Below are 13,628 nucleotides of genomic sequence, written 5' to 3'. Positions count from 1 at the left end.
TGGGTGGAGTTCCAGGTAAGTGTGGTCCATGGCCTTAGTCTCTTAACATCTTGGCTACTTTTTCTAAGGTTAAATGAAGCCCCACTCTCTCTGAGTGGAGAAAATTAAATTTGAATACAGAGACTGCAATGGAATGAAGGTAATTCTGCTTGAGTGCATTGACCTTTATCAACCATTTCACCATAATTTCTGGAGCATGAATCCAATGTTAGGCATCCTCTGCAACTGTTTCTATAAAAAAGGATCCTTCTCTTCTGGCTCATGTCCAAGCCATCATTCTCAAGCATCCCGAGACGGGGAAAGAAAAATCAAATCCATGGAGTTCTGAAATCTAGTTAAAGAATAGTTGTAGGAGACAACGAAAATAGCAGTCAGGCCGTATAAATCTCTAGAGAATATGGGTTTTCTTCCTGTGACTGACTGAAAAAACAATTATATTTCTCAATATTCCTCTAACTGAGACTTGGTATTCAGCACTTGATAATATACAAATTGCTGGTTTGAGGCTCTTTTTTCAGTTGCACTAGATAGTTAGGAAAGAATGGCTAGGCACACATAGGCAGATCCAAGCTCATACAAAAAAAACATTTAAAAGCAGAATATCAAGGATTTTCAAGACTGGAAAACGTCTTACTATTTAAGAAAAAATATTTTTATTTGCAAGAAATGGAAATACAAAAGCATAACAATTTAAATTCATTTTTTTCCAAACTAAATACAAGTATCCTACAAAGCATTTGCTTTTTTTTTTTTTTTTTGGTATTTACTTAGCTATGATAAAGAATAAAAAGCCATTAAAAAAAAAACAGCATGATAATTGACAGATAATAAGACTCACAATGTAATTAGACTTAAACATTACTGGTCTATATAACCTGTTACCAAAGAGAGAAAGCCCAGCCTGTCAGCACAAACATTAAAGCTCATGGTTGATTATAGTTCAGAGTCTGCTCAGCATTGTTTAAAAATGGTCGCCCACAATTTGTCAAAGAGTGCTGGTGTTTTTCGTAGACTCAGAAAATATTCCGTCTGAAAGGGAGATTTTCTGAACACTGTAGGCCATGGGTCCATGGTGCAAAAAGTTCATGTTCTCAGCCAGCTGGTGAGCAAGCAGAGAAACAGCTAAAATTGCTGGTGCTGCTTTCCCAGGATGCAGAGGCTACTAGCCGGAACTCACAGAGGATGGGATGAGCCGAACAGGAGATGAACATCTCCAGTATGAGGCAAAAAACCCTCAACTTTGCACAGCGGGGCCAGCCCGGGGGTAGGAGGCACTGCATTCTCCGCCCAGAGGAACTTGAAAGCTTACAGCGTGCTCACGCAGAAAGAGATCTGCTCAACCTAATCCACAAATTGCTGCGTCTCCCATATCACTTAGCTGTTTATCGTCTCATAATAATTAGTTGTCCTTGTTTTCTCCTTCTATAACACTAAAAGACTCATTTAGCATGTGTGTGCATGCTAAGTCACTACAGTCACGTCCGACTCCGTGATCCTATGGACTGTAGCCCACCAGGCTCTTCTGCCCAGATATTCCAGGCAAGAATACCAGAGTGGATTGCCATGCCCCCCACTCCAGGGGATCTTCCTGACCCAGGAATTGAACTTATGTCTCTGGCAGCTCCTGCATTGCTGGTGGATTTTTTTTACTGCTGAGTCACCAGGGAATCCCTTACTTTGCACCCAGCATTTAGTAAGTATACAAGAATTATCATTTTCCTTCCTTCTAGAAGCCCAGACATAGCATTCCTGAATTTTCTGTTACCCAAAATGACAACATGAAACATGTACTGTGGTAGGTGGTACTGACCCTTTGGCCATGGAGACATGGAGTCTGAATCCTCAAAGGCACTGGATTCTTCTGTGCTGAGAAAATGTTCTGCTCTGAGGATTTATAATACCTTTAATCCCAGCTGGTCATTTTTTGATGCGACTGCACCTTGGCAAAATGGGATTTTCCTAATGGACGTTACTCTGTTTCTTTTCTCCTGAGGTATAGATGTGATCAAGACTCACTTTTAGGAAACCATTTTTGAGCCTTTGGAAGTTTCATCACCCAAACCCACTTCAATTTAGTACTACAAGGGTGTATACAAAATCTCCCAATGACAAGGTGGCCCTCAGTCATCCTGGATTCAAATATAAGGCACATGTAATGCACAAATGAGTGTCCAAGACAAGGGAGGAATGTATTCTTGTGTGTGTCTATATGCGTCTATGTTTGCGCCCATGCAAGGGGTAGGGGAAGGGAGGGAAAGAGCGAGCTGGCACTTGGGCCTTTCGAATAGGTACTGATTAATGAAGCTTCCTCAGGCCCCTTATTCCCTAATATTCACTAAGGCCTCTTGCAACACTCTTTCTTGGGAATGAATGACAACTCAATGAATGAATGGATGAGTGAGTGAAAGAAGAATCTGAACTCTGTCTCTGGCCACTTCACAGGCCTCTACTCTCTCCTGGAGATGCTCTCCCAGAGGGTCTTATCCGATCACATGTCTCCTAACTGTCTCAGCTAAAAAGGAATTCAAAGAAGATGACCTTGACCAGAGCACTACCTGCTAATGGTCTGTCTGCACTGCAAGCAGGAGAGCTAGTGTCTGAAATAAAGACTGGACTCCACAGAACTGAATTACTGACAAGAGCACTTGGCAGAGAAGGGGGAGGCTATAGCCTTCTTTTCCATCTCCCATTTCCCCACATTAGCAAGGCTGGCACGGATGCTCCATTTCCCCGATGGGAACTGGCAGGTCTCTGAGCATGCACCCTATGCACAAACGACATGTGTGTTCAGAGGAGCTAGCTCTGAGGGCCCTCTCATCCTTGTCTTTTGGTCAGTGTGAGGACACAGAGGAAGGAGACACAAGTGCAAAAAAAATTTTTAAATAAAACACTTGTGTCAAAAACTCTGGACACAGATTCACTGCCAGAACAAAAGTGAACCAGTTCAACACTCTTGCTCAAGGACACATGAGAATCATAGCCCTATCTTGGCATTCATGAATGAGGAAGGAAAAAAACCCAAGGTGTTTACAGTTGGTTTGTAAATAAGCTGCACTAAAAGTTGCTTTCACAATCTACAAATTAGGTCTCTAAACCAAAATCATTTATACTAATAAAAAGGTTATCTACTTTTTCCTGTACTGGTGTCAAAACTCATCCCCACCTCCTGCCCAAAAGGAGCAACCTAGTTCAGCTGTCAGATTTTTATATAACACTCTCTTTATGTGAGCTAGGCTCCAGAGTCCTAACACTTCACAGAAATCCTTTCTTAAACCTGGCACTGAGACCTTTCATTTACAGTAGCCATTTCTAAGTGCAAAGTCCAGAGCTGTGAATAGAACCACACTGGGGAGTCTGGGTTACTCAGGTCTCACCCAGCAAAAAAAAGTATATGTTCTCTGAACTTTTTACAAGACATCTCCTCCACTAGGCTAATCAAAAGAAGAGAAGGGGAAAACCTGCTGACCTAGTGGAAAATATATTAATATATTTATCATGAACATTGATTCTTTATGATTGATAGTTGTGCTAACAGTCTCAAACTTTTCAAAACTGAGGTTTCGAAGCTGAAAGCCTGCCACTATCTAACATCTTCAGGGCTAACCAAGTATTACTGACTCATCTATGGCATGGGATGGTTCTGGGGGGAAAACAAATCCACTGACATTGTGAGCTTAACCCTGGAAGAGAAAATGTGCACATTAACTATTTGAAACCAATCTGGTGTTATCCAACTCTTCAGCATCCTCTGGACTCCATTACATTCTCCTAAAGGGGTAACCGTTTAGTTCTCTTCTTCGCCTGAGCAAGGAGTAGGAAGCAGAGGTCTTTCTCAAAACAGCAGCAGCTGGTCCTTGGATCCCCTTACAGTGGCCATTTGAGCCCTCAGGCTGATGTCCTCTGTCTCTAGACACAGATTCAGTTCTGGAAGAAAGGCTGCCCAGAGATCAAGCCCTGTTGTTTGGAGGGCTGGCGAGAGTGAGGTCAAGCGAGGAAATAAAATCCTCAAGGCACTAAGGATGGGCCCTAGGAGTTGGTTCCGACACGGGAAAAGTTTCACTTTCTAATCATCCAAATACAAGAGTTAATACTACATTCTCACCTTCTTAGCCACCCTTGACCCCACCCCATGGGCTGCCAGTGCCTGATAATTACATGACATATTAAAGAGAGGGATGGGTCAGTAGCAGCCCTTGGTTGGCAGACACCAGTCAGACCCAGGAAGGTCTAGCACAGAAGAGAAGGAGAGAGGAAAGTAGAGAGAAACAGAAGGGAACAGGGCATGTACTAGCAGCCCTCCTCCCACACAGCCAGCCTGTCTGGTCTCAGCCTTTGCTGGCCAGTGGATGGGGCAGTGAGAGGAGACCACTGTGATCCTGATCCAACTTTACACAGCGCCAAGAAGAGGAACTTGGCCATCTCCCTGTCGGAACTCTCTCCATCACAGTAGGGAGACAGAGGGATCACTGACGGTGAGCCCTGAAGGTACCATATCTGCTTACGAGTTTGTTGTTGTTCAGTCTGTAAGTCGTATCTGATGCTTTGCAACTCCATGGGACTGCAGCATGCCAGCCTTCCCTGTCCTTCACTATCTCCCAGAGTTTGCTCAGACGCATGTCCAATGAGTCCACTGCTTATGAGGTCTGATGGTAAATGCTAATGATGCCAAATTCTGTGGCTGATATGGAACAGAGGGCCCAGGAGTGACTTAATCTCTCTTAAGTACAGGTTCCAATGACAACAGAGATGAGAGAGAAAACCAGAGACAAGAGACTTCAAACTAAAAGTGCTTCAGCTACTTCTAAAAATAAAAAACAAAATGTGAGCAAATTTCTTACACAAAATCTTTTACAAGCTAGGCAAAAACATTAAAGTGGAGTCTTCTACATTATACAATAAAAAGTCTATTTCTATTTCTTATTTGTATGAAAGAGGAAAGTTGTTTTTTTTCTTTAAACTACAAAAGTTACTCTTAATCATTAAAAAAAAAAAAAAAAAGAAGTAGGTTGGGGGATTAGGTCGTGTCTCTTTGGGTGAGCTGCAAAGTGGCCAAACCTGACTAGAAAAGGTAAGACACACATACACAAATGTCACCTGCTCTGACCCCAGGAGCAGGCCTCAGGCCCCACCTCTGTATGGAGGCAGAAAAGGAAGGGAAAGCAGACGGTCGGGGGGGAGGTGGGGAAAACTGGGCTAACATGGCTGTCTGAAACGCCTGGGGTCAGGGCTTCTCTGGCATGGGCACAGGACCCAAAAAGCACCCGTCCACAGAGCCTCAGACCTAAGCCCGGCTCCATCTTCCCCTCTGAGTTCATGCTACAGGAGGACACGTGCTTAGGGAGGTTCCCCAACTATAATTAGAAGCCTCCAGCAAAAAAAGAAAAGGAAACACAAGACAAAACGCGGCCTGGAAGAGTGGGGAATCCCAGAGTCCAGGCTGCCCTCTTCGCTCCACAGGCCAACAGGGGACTTTGTGAGCCTGGAGGGGAGGCGTCCGGATGTCTTCAGTGGTCGCCCGGGGAAGCCTCTGCAAGCTAATAAATACTATTTACAAATGGGGAGGAGAAGCCAAGGAGGCAGAACTAGGGGTGTGTGGGGACACAGACTGTGGAGAAATCCTACAAGCAACATGGTGGGGCAGGTTTGCCTGGAGTAGAGAAGCCTGATTGCTTCAGGCATTGCACTTGCGGCCTGAGGGTACGGAGGGGGCGCCTTGCTCCAGCCAAGGGGCCCAAGGCCGGGGCCCAGGGCAGAGCGGCAGGGGGCGCCCGCGGGGCACCGCAGAGCCAGGCTGAGGAAGGCAGGACGTCAGTCAGTGCTTCGCCAGATTCCAACAAGCATCCTGGTAAATTTTTGTGGGGTCTCGAGGGAACAACAGTCAGCTCTGCTTCAAGGAGGCGGTCACACCCACCCCGGTGAGAATCGGGCCGTATCTTTTTGGCACTGTCGGTAGAAACAAGCCTGCTTGTCCCACCCCGACCGAAGATAATTGCCTATGGCAGTAAGCGAGGGACGGGGCGAGCTCCCCTCTGCAGGGAGGGACATGGGACCGGGGGAGGCGCTCTCTCACCGCAGGCGGAAATCCCAGGCCATCCTCCCATCCAGAGCCAGGACCGCTGGTCCAGGTCTTCGTCCAGATTGGGTGGGCAAAAAGGAAAAGCTTATGACAAAAGGTGGTTTGGAGACGTAAAGGCAAAGTGAAGAGACAGAGGGAGGTGGCGATAGCCTCTTTAAAAGGTGGCGTTCACTCTTCTGTCGAGTTCTACAACTTTTAGAGTCTCATTCCCCTCCAGGTTGGTGCTGACCCTGCGAAGGCATCAGAAGGAGAAAGAAGTCTCACCATCATGCTTGGCGGGATGACGCAGTCACCCCATGACTGGACTTAGCAGGCTGGCCCACGCATGCCTCTTGTATTCTTTCCTCCCAGCAGCACTTCTCTGTTCCCAAAGTCTCCTGCTACCCGCCTGTCCACCATCCACATTCCTGCCTTTATCCTCATGCCAAAGGAGTCATCCCAACCCAGAGGATAAACATGGTGGTTTGATACTGATTCCCTGTACGTTGCTTAAAATTACTGTATTCATTGAGGATAAATACCCCATGCTAAACCCTGGTAAGGAGAAAATAAAAGGATAAAGGCTGATCCTTAGTCTAGAATAAAGTTTGTTTTTTTTTTAATTTAGATAAAGATGAAACCTTTTTAAAGATTAAAAGATTCTAGATGAAGGTTAAAAAAACAAAGCCCAAACTATCATGAAATAACAATGAATATATCATAGAAAATAAATACATTATTATATTGTGTAACAGCCTAGAACATCTCCTAGATGTTCAGAGGAAGGCAATGAGGGCTCTGGTATCAGGGAGACATCCCAGAACAAGAGGGATTTCAATGGGGCCTTGAATAGCTGAGACACGAGGAAAGAAGACTTTTGTCATGAGCCAAGTTATTGAATGGCTAAGTCTTCTCTGGCTCCCAAGAGTAGTCTGCTCTGGCTTCTACAATTCTCTCTAGGAAATAATAGTAATATCTAACCTTGTAAAGTATTTCAAAGGATTTATATGTCACACTTACATAGTTCTTAAAATAATAAGTGCTATAAATGTTAAATATGTGTGTAGAATATAAACATATAAAAGTATATATAATTACAAACTTTCCCCTGCAGCATTAGGGGAAGAAAGCTCAAAACTTTGAAACAAAAACTTTCCTACTTGTATTGGAATAGCATCATCTCTAGGGGCATGAGGTCAGCTAGACCACCAACCACGCTACGTATAACCAGGACTGTATGCAGACACTCCTTCCTGAGTCATTTAGTGTACCCAGGTACCCCCTGCAGGGTAACAATCCCCAGCAGTTATACAAGTCTCTATAGAAGGACTCTTCCTCTATCTAAAGGAAACAACTCATGGAGAACTGGAGACAAATATATGTTATTTTCAATAATGGAAACACAAGAATAGTGCCTCTCAAAGTGTCCTTTAGTATTAATATATAACTATCTAAGTATAATTAACACATGTTTGCATGTGTGCTAAGGTCACTTCAGTCATGTCCAACTCTTTGTGACTTCATGGACTGTAGCCTACTAGGCTCCTCTGTCCATGGGATTCTCCAGGCAAGAATACTAGGGTGGGTTGCCATGCCCTCCTCCAGGGGATCTTTCCAACCCAGGGATCGAACCTGGGTCTCTTATGTCTCCTGCCCCATCAGGCAAGTTCTTTACCACTAACGCCACCTGGGAAGCCCTAATGCATGTTTATTTACATGTAAACCATAAAACTACACGTTGATATATAAGATGACATATATGTATCTCCAGTTGGAAGGAAGCTTGGGAATGTGCCTTGAGGCAGCATTTGCATAGAAAGTACACTGCTGTTACTGGACTGTATGCTTACTTGTGAGACTCTGAGGGGAGGAAAAGACAGGGAGGAAGGGAATCAAGCCCTTTCCCCAGTTCTTGGAGCCTGCACTGCCAGCTCCCAGTGGCATAGCAGACACGGGGCCAGCTCTCACCGTGTCTCTTCCAATCTCTGTGAGGGCCAGCTGTTGACAAACAATGGACTCTGCAGAGCCCAGGCGCCGACAATAGGTCCTGAAAAAGCCGAGGGCTGGACCAGACCAATGGGAAAGTCTACTCTGCACACTGCAGTTTGCTGACTCATAACCCATCACTGGTGCCTTAGAGGAGGTGAACCTGTGTCTGTTTGACTCACATGTGCTGCTGCAGCTCCAACAGCACTGATTTCTCCAGGCTGGTCTCATTTGAGATAATGAAATGGGGAAGATCCACATCCGGCCTGGACTCCAGCCCTTTTGCCCTGAGCAGAGCGGAGCCTCGGTCCCAGCGCCCCAGCTCCCCAGCTGAGGCAGAACTGGGCGGCTCCTCCAGGGGAGAATGTTCCTCATAGATCAGCAGGTTCCTGGATCTCACTGAGAACAAAGCAAAGTAAAGGTGTTACAAGAGACCACAAGAGTACATCACGCCTCCCCCTAGATGCTCAGGGCGGGGAGATGACAATTCATGGGTTCTTATTGCCCAGGACTGAGGGTGCCAACTGGAGTTGGCTTTCTATAAAGGCTTCAGGATTTCAGAGTTTGGTGTGTTGAAAAATGATACCAATTATAAAGTGCTGGAAGAACAACAGAAGAACAAATACACAGGAAGGAAACTGCCACCCCCACTGCTTTGAAAATAAAACTCCCCTCCAGGCCACCCCCACCCCTGCAACCATCTGGAGGAAACAATTCATGGAGAATAGGAGTCAAATATTTGGAGGTGTCCAGACTCAGCTAAAGTAAGCATCCTCAATGAATAGGTCTTGCATACGGAGAAGGTACAAGGGCAGAAAACTCTTTTTTTCTTTCATTTAGAAACTAGAGAGGAGACACAAGGCTAAAGCCATAAATCAAACAATGGAGACACACTCTTTTGTTTTATAGAATAGCTGCATAGCTAGATGGCTCAGCAGCAATTTTCTACAACATAGAAACTTTGCTCTCATCAACTTCCATTTAAATTCAGAGATACATTCCCTTGGAGAAAAAAAAGAATTCCCCAGGAGACCACTGCAATTATTTGTTGAAACGCTGGACCTTCTGTCATATACCTGGCAGAGACACACCTACTTCAGATGTTTCAGAACCACAAAATTATGCCTACCCTCAAAATCCAGTACCCCTAATTCCATATTTGTTCTTACTAGTGTATGTATCTATTTCACGATCCCTACATACCATTCTTTTATTTACCAGATACTTAAAAGAGATCATTGATATAGATGAGACTCTCACATCTAACACCTGTGTCTCCAAATTCTCTAAATATTGGGCATTATATTTTGCAACACAGGCTGATTGTCTCATGTCACTTTACAGATGCTTACTGTGGTAACATACATTTCCACTGAGTAGAATTCCTTTAAAATGTGATGGAAAACTTACTGTTCTCCCACCCTTTCCCTACAAATGCACATCCCTCCCCGTGTCAGAACTCAAAAAGAAGATGTCAGAATCTGCCAGGGAACACAGTCTAGAGCAGAAGTCTGCAAGCCATGCTCTGCGGAGCTCTAGAGAAATCCCAGTGTGTGAGGACCCCAAGGGGAGACCCAACAAGTGGACTGGGCACTTCTTCCCATGGCCCTCTTCCTCCCTTCAGTGGAGAAGTTATACTTTTACCACTTTTTAAACATTAGGCTTTCATATGTAAGCAGAAGCCAAGAACACTACCTGCAAAGTCCTGGAGGTCAGAGTGATGACAGCTAATTACACACTCACTAATTTGGGGGCAGATGCTTGTGTTGATGCTATTCAATCAATGTTTTTTATGGGAGAGGGGGAACAGTGACATTGAATTGTCTCCTCCCAAGGAAGGGATATATATGTGTGTTTTTATAGAGAAATGATTTTGAGACCACTGCTCTGTACCCAAGGAGCCTTATCATAGAGCTATTTCAAACCAAGTGATTTAATACAGTCCTCCCAACAACAACAAAAATTTTAGACTTTCACATAAGACTTCTTTCAGAAAGTTAAGTTTTGAGAAATGAAAGAGAAAAGAAACAAGACATCTCCCCAGCTGCTGAGTGCTGTCTTACCCACGGAGGATGTGTAGGGTTCCTGCAGGGAATGCTGGGTGGGCAGGGCCATCTTGGTGGCAGAAGGATAGGGCCCATAGCCCTGAAAGAAGCTGCCAAATGCTACGGCAAAGCACAGCACCACAACCTGCAGGGTGAGGAGAGAACGTGGTCGCCATCAATTCCAAGATGCACAGAACAAGCCTGCAGACCTGCAACTCCTGGGAGGTCTGAAAAGAGACTCTCCACTGTCAGGCCAGCAGACCACACCCAGGTCAATCGCTGTCACATCATAGGAGAGAAACAGCCTCGGAGTGGACTGTGGTTCCTCCAACCCTCAGCACTTGGACGTGGCAAGCTGGGGAGAGGCTGGAGCCTGGGGAGTGGGCTGGATTGGTGACGATGCTGTTCATTTGGGAAACTCACCATGAGGCATGTGCCAGTTTGCGTGCCAGCCAGCTTGCAGGTGCGAGACACCTTGCCCATCACCAAAGTCTGAAGCTTCTGCAGCTGCTGCAGGAGAGTTCTGCAAACACAACAAATCAAAACCGTGAAGGGCGTCTCAGAGACGAGAGAGAACGCTTGTCAGTGATCTCCGCCCCAGGCTCCAGGGAGGCTCCTGTGGGTTTGTGTCTGAATCGGAACACAGTACCAAGAAAAAGGTTCCTCTGATGAAGACGCAGACACCACTGTCTTCCAGCACCAGACTCGCAGAGCTTATGGGGCTCAGAATCCACCCCCGTGAGCAGCTTGTCCATTCTATGCTGTTCTAAGAGGCACCACAGTGCTCCCAAATCGCCCCTGATCATCCTGGGATCTGTTTGTCAGCCACTGAGAAGAGAAGGATATGGCAACCCACTCCAGTGTTCTTGCCTGGAGAATCCCAGGGACGGGGGAGCCTGGTGGGCTGCTGTCTATGGGGTCGCACAGAGTTGGACACGACTGAAGCAACTTAGCAGCAGCAACAGAGAAAAAAAGAAGCAAGAATTGTTGGGGATGGTGACACAGAAGAACTAATTTACCCGAGAGAAGAGAAATACCGAAGAAGATGCAAGAAAGGAGAAAAGCGTGGAGAAGGAGATGCCCAGCAGAGAACAAGTGAAAGGGTGGCCAGCAGCATCACTGAGCAGCAGGTGCTCAGATGGCAGATCTAAAGAGAAGGGGAGAGACAGAGAGGAAAACAGGAAGGGCAGGGAGGCCAACAGCCATGGGGCCCTCAAGACTGTGGTCCTTGAAGGCTCCCAGCACCTCCACAGGCAGAAATGAGGCCCAGATACGAAGGAGCAAAGAAGCCAGCTCAGCTGGACACAGGTTCAGAGCCAGGATCCCAGAAGCCATGCTCTGCAGGTTCTGATGTTTCTCCAGGGAAAGACAGAGAGTAGGAGCCAAAAACAAGGAGTTCTGCCCCAAATGGGACAACGGCACACAGCCTTAAAAGGGGAAGGGCTGGGGATGAGAATAGTACGTTCTGTTTTGTGACATCAGGTCACAAAAGGAGCAGATGGTGACATTCTTTGCAAATTCTGAACAGTGCAGCCACAGAAAAGGATCTCCCAGACTAGGCTCCCAAATTAGAGCCTTGGGGATGAATTCTGTGTGAGCAGTGTAAAGAGCTGAGGCTGCTCCCCACCCTCACCCCTCTTCTCCAAGCCCAGGGCACTCGGCAAAGTGGAGAGAGTTTTCATTTTTCAAGCAGATGATTTGTTGAGTCTCAAAGTGTTTTGGAAAATTCATGCTGTGAGGGGGACATGAGAAAGCCAGACAAGTTCACTGGAAAACATCAGCAAATCACTCATTGGCAGAAGAATTCTGGGCACTTGCAGATAACCTGCCGCCCACTGCAGACCATCCCCTGAACAGCTTTCAAGGGCCGGGACGACAGGCAAAATATTCCCAAGTCTGCAGCTGCCCTCAACCTCCCCACCCATGACCAGGACCAATGAAATGAGTTCTCCCAGGTTTAAGCCAGGTGAGGACATGTTGGCTGTAAGAATGATATTGCTCTAGCAGTTAAATGGATGAGAGTAGGGCCAGAAGTGGAGCCCACAGCACAGGCAGCAAAGGCCTTCTGAACTTAACATCCCCTGTGTGTTTCCGTCTACACCCTACTTCTACCTGGGACAGTGGTCCTGTGTCTGTGTGTGTGTGTGTGTGTGCGTGTGTGTGTGTGTCTCTGTGTGTGTGTTTAGTCGCTCAGTCATGTCCAACTCTTTGTGACCCCATGGACTATAGGCCACCAGGCTCCTCTCTACTCCCTTCTCCAAGGGATCTTCCCCACTCAGGGATCAAACCCGGGTCTCCTGCATTGCAGGCAGATTCTTGACTGTGTGAGCCGCCAGGGAAGCCCCAACGGTGGTCTCAATGTAAGCAAAACAAAATCTTTCACCCCATTATTTAATATCATTAAATTTTATTAATATGGAGGTCTTTTTTAGTACATAGCTGTATGTTTTCTTGCTTTATAGTAATCTAGAGGTATAATCAAAAGTAGTATAGACTGGTTTACATTTATATATATTCAAGCAATATGTTCTTTAAAAGAATTCTGTGTGTTACTCAGGGCTGAGTAATACTAATGGGGTGATGACTTTAAATTCTACTTTAGGGAATTGTGTCATTTGTGACAACATGGGTGAAACTAGAGGTCATTGTGCTAAGTGAAACAAGCCAGATAAAGAAAGATAAATACCATATGGAATCACTTACATATGGAATCTTTAAAAAAAAAAAAAAGTTGAACTCATAGAAATAGTAGAAAGTGGTTGTCAGGAGCTGGGGGAATGGGAGACAGGAAGTTTGGTAAAAGGGTACAAACTTTCAGTTCTAAAATAAATAAGGTCTGAGGATCTAGCGCAAAATATGATGACTCCAGGTGATAACCCCTGGAGGAGTACTTAGCAACCCATGCCAGTATTCTTGCCAAGATAATCCCATGGACAGAGAAGCCTGGCAGGCTACAGTCTATGGGGTTGCAAAGACAGACATGACCAAGTGCGCGTGCACACACACACACACACACACACACACACAGGATAACACTGTATCATATAATTGAAAATTGCAAAGAGAGTAGAACTTAAATGCGCTCACCAAAAAATAAAAATAAAGCAAGTAGGTGAGGTGATAGACGTGGTCATTAACTCAATGTGAGGAATCCTTTCATAATGTATACATATATCAAATCATTATGCTGTACACTTTAAATATCTCACAAATTTACTTGTCAATTATACGTCAATAAGATGGGGAAAAAAATCAGAAGTTTGCAGCTAAAGGATCTTATGATGCCGCAAGTTCTTTTCCTCACTCTTTCTCTCTTCTCCCAAGAACTCCTAAGAGCACCGCCTTCTTGCACGGCTGCCTTTTCAAAGCTGAGAGTTGAGTGACCTCTGACATGCACTCCTCCTGGATGAACGTTCCTTCCGGCAGAGCTGACATCTGGTAGGCAGTGGCACGCATTTTATTGATGACCGTCTGTCGTGCCAGCCCCAAAGCCCTCTCTGGGTTCTCCCTGCTGTATTTCTGGAAATCCTGGGGGCAGATGC

General features: G+C 45.6%; 1 protein-coding gene across 1 annotated transcript in view; it reads right to left on the bottom strand.

The window, feature by feature from the left end:
• Positions 1-630: 630 nt before the first annotated feature.
• The window catches only part of CREB3L2 (cAMP responsive element binding protein 3 like 2), a 128,845-nt gene continuing 115,847 nt past the window's right edge, over positions 631-13,628 (bottom strand). Inside the window, exons 9-12 of the mRNA XM_020910861.2 lie at positions 10,510-10,609; positions 10,105-10,231; positions 8,224-8,440; positions 631-6,306 (exon numbers count right to left, since the gene is read on the bottom strand). Of these exons, the coding sequence (XP_020766520.2) occupies positions 6,231-6,306; positions 8,224-8,440; positions 10,105-10,231; positions 10,510-10,609 (520 nt within the window). The 3' untranslated portion in view covers positions 631-6,230. The remainder of the gene's footprint in view (positions 6,307-8,223; positions 8,441-10,104; positions 10,232-10,509; positions 10,610-13,628) is intronic.

The sequence above is a fragment of the Odocoileus virginianus genome, chromosome 1 (assembly GCF_023699985.2).
Source record: "Odocoileus virginianus isolate 20LAN1187 ecotype Illinois chromosome 1, Ovbor_1.2, whole genome shotgun sequence".
Lineage (NCBI taxonomy): Eukaryota > Metazoa > Chordata > Mammalia > Artiodactyla > Cervidae > Odocoileus > Odocoileus virginianus.
This window is presented reverse-complemented; position numbering and strand designations above follow the sequence as displayed.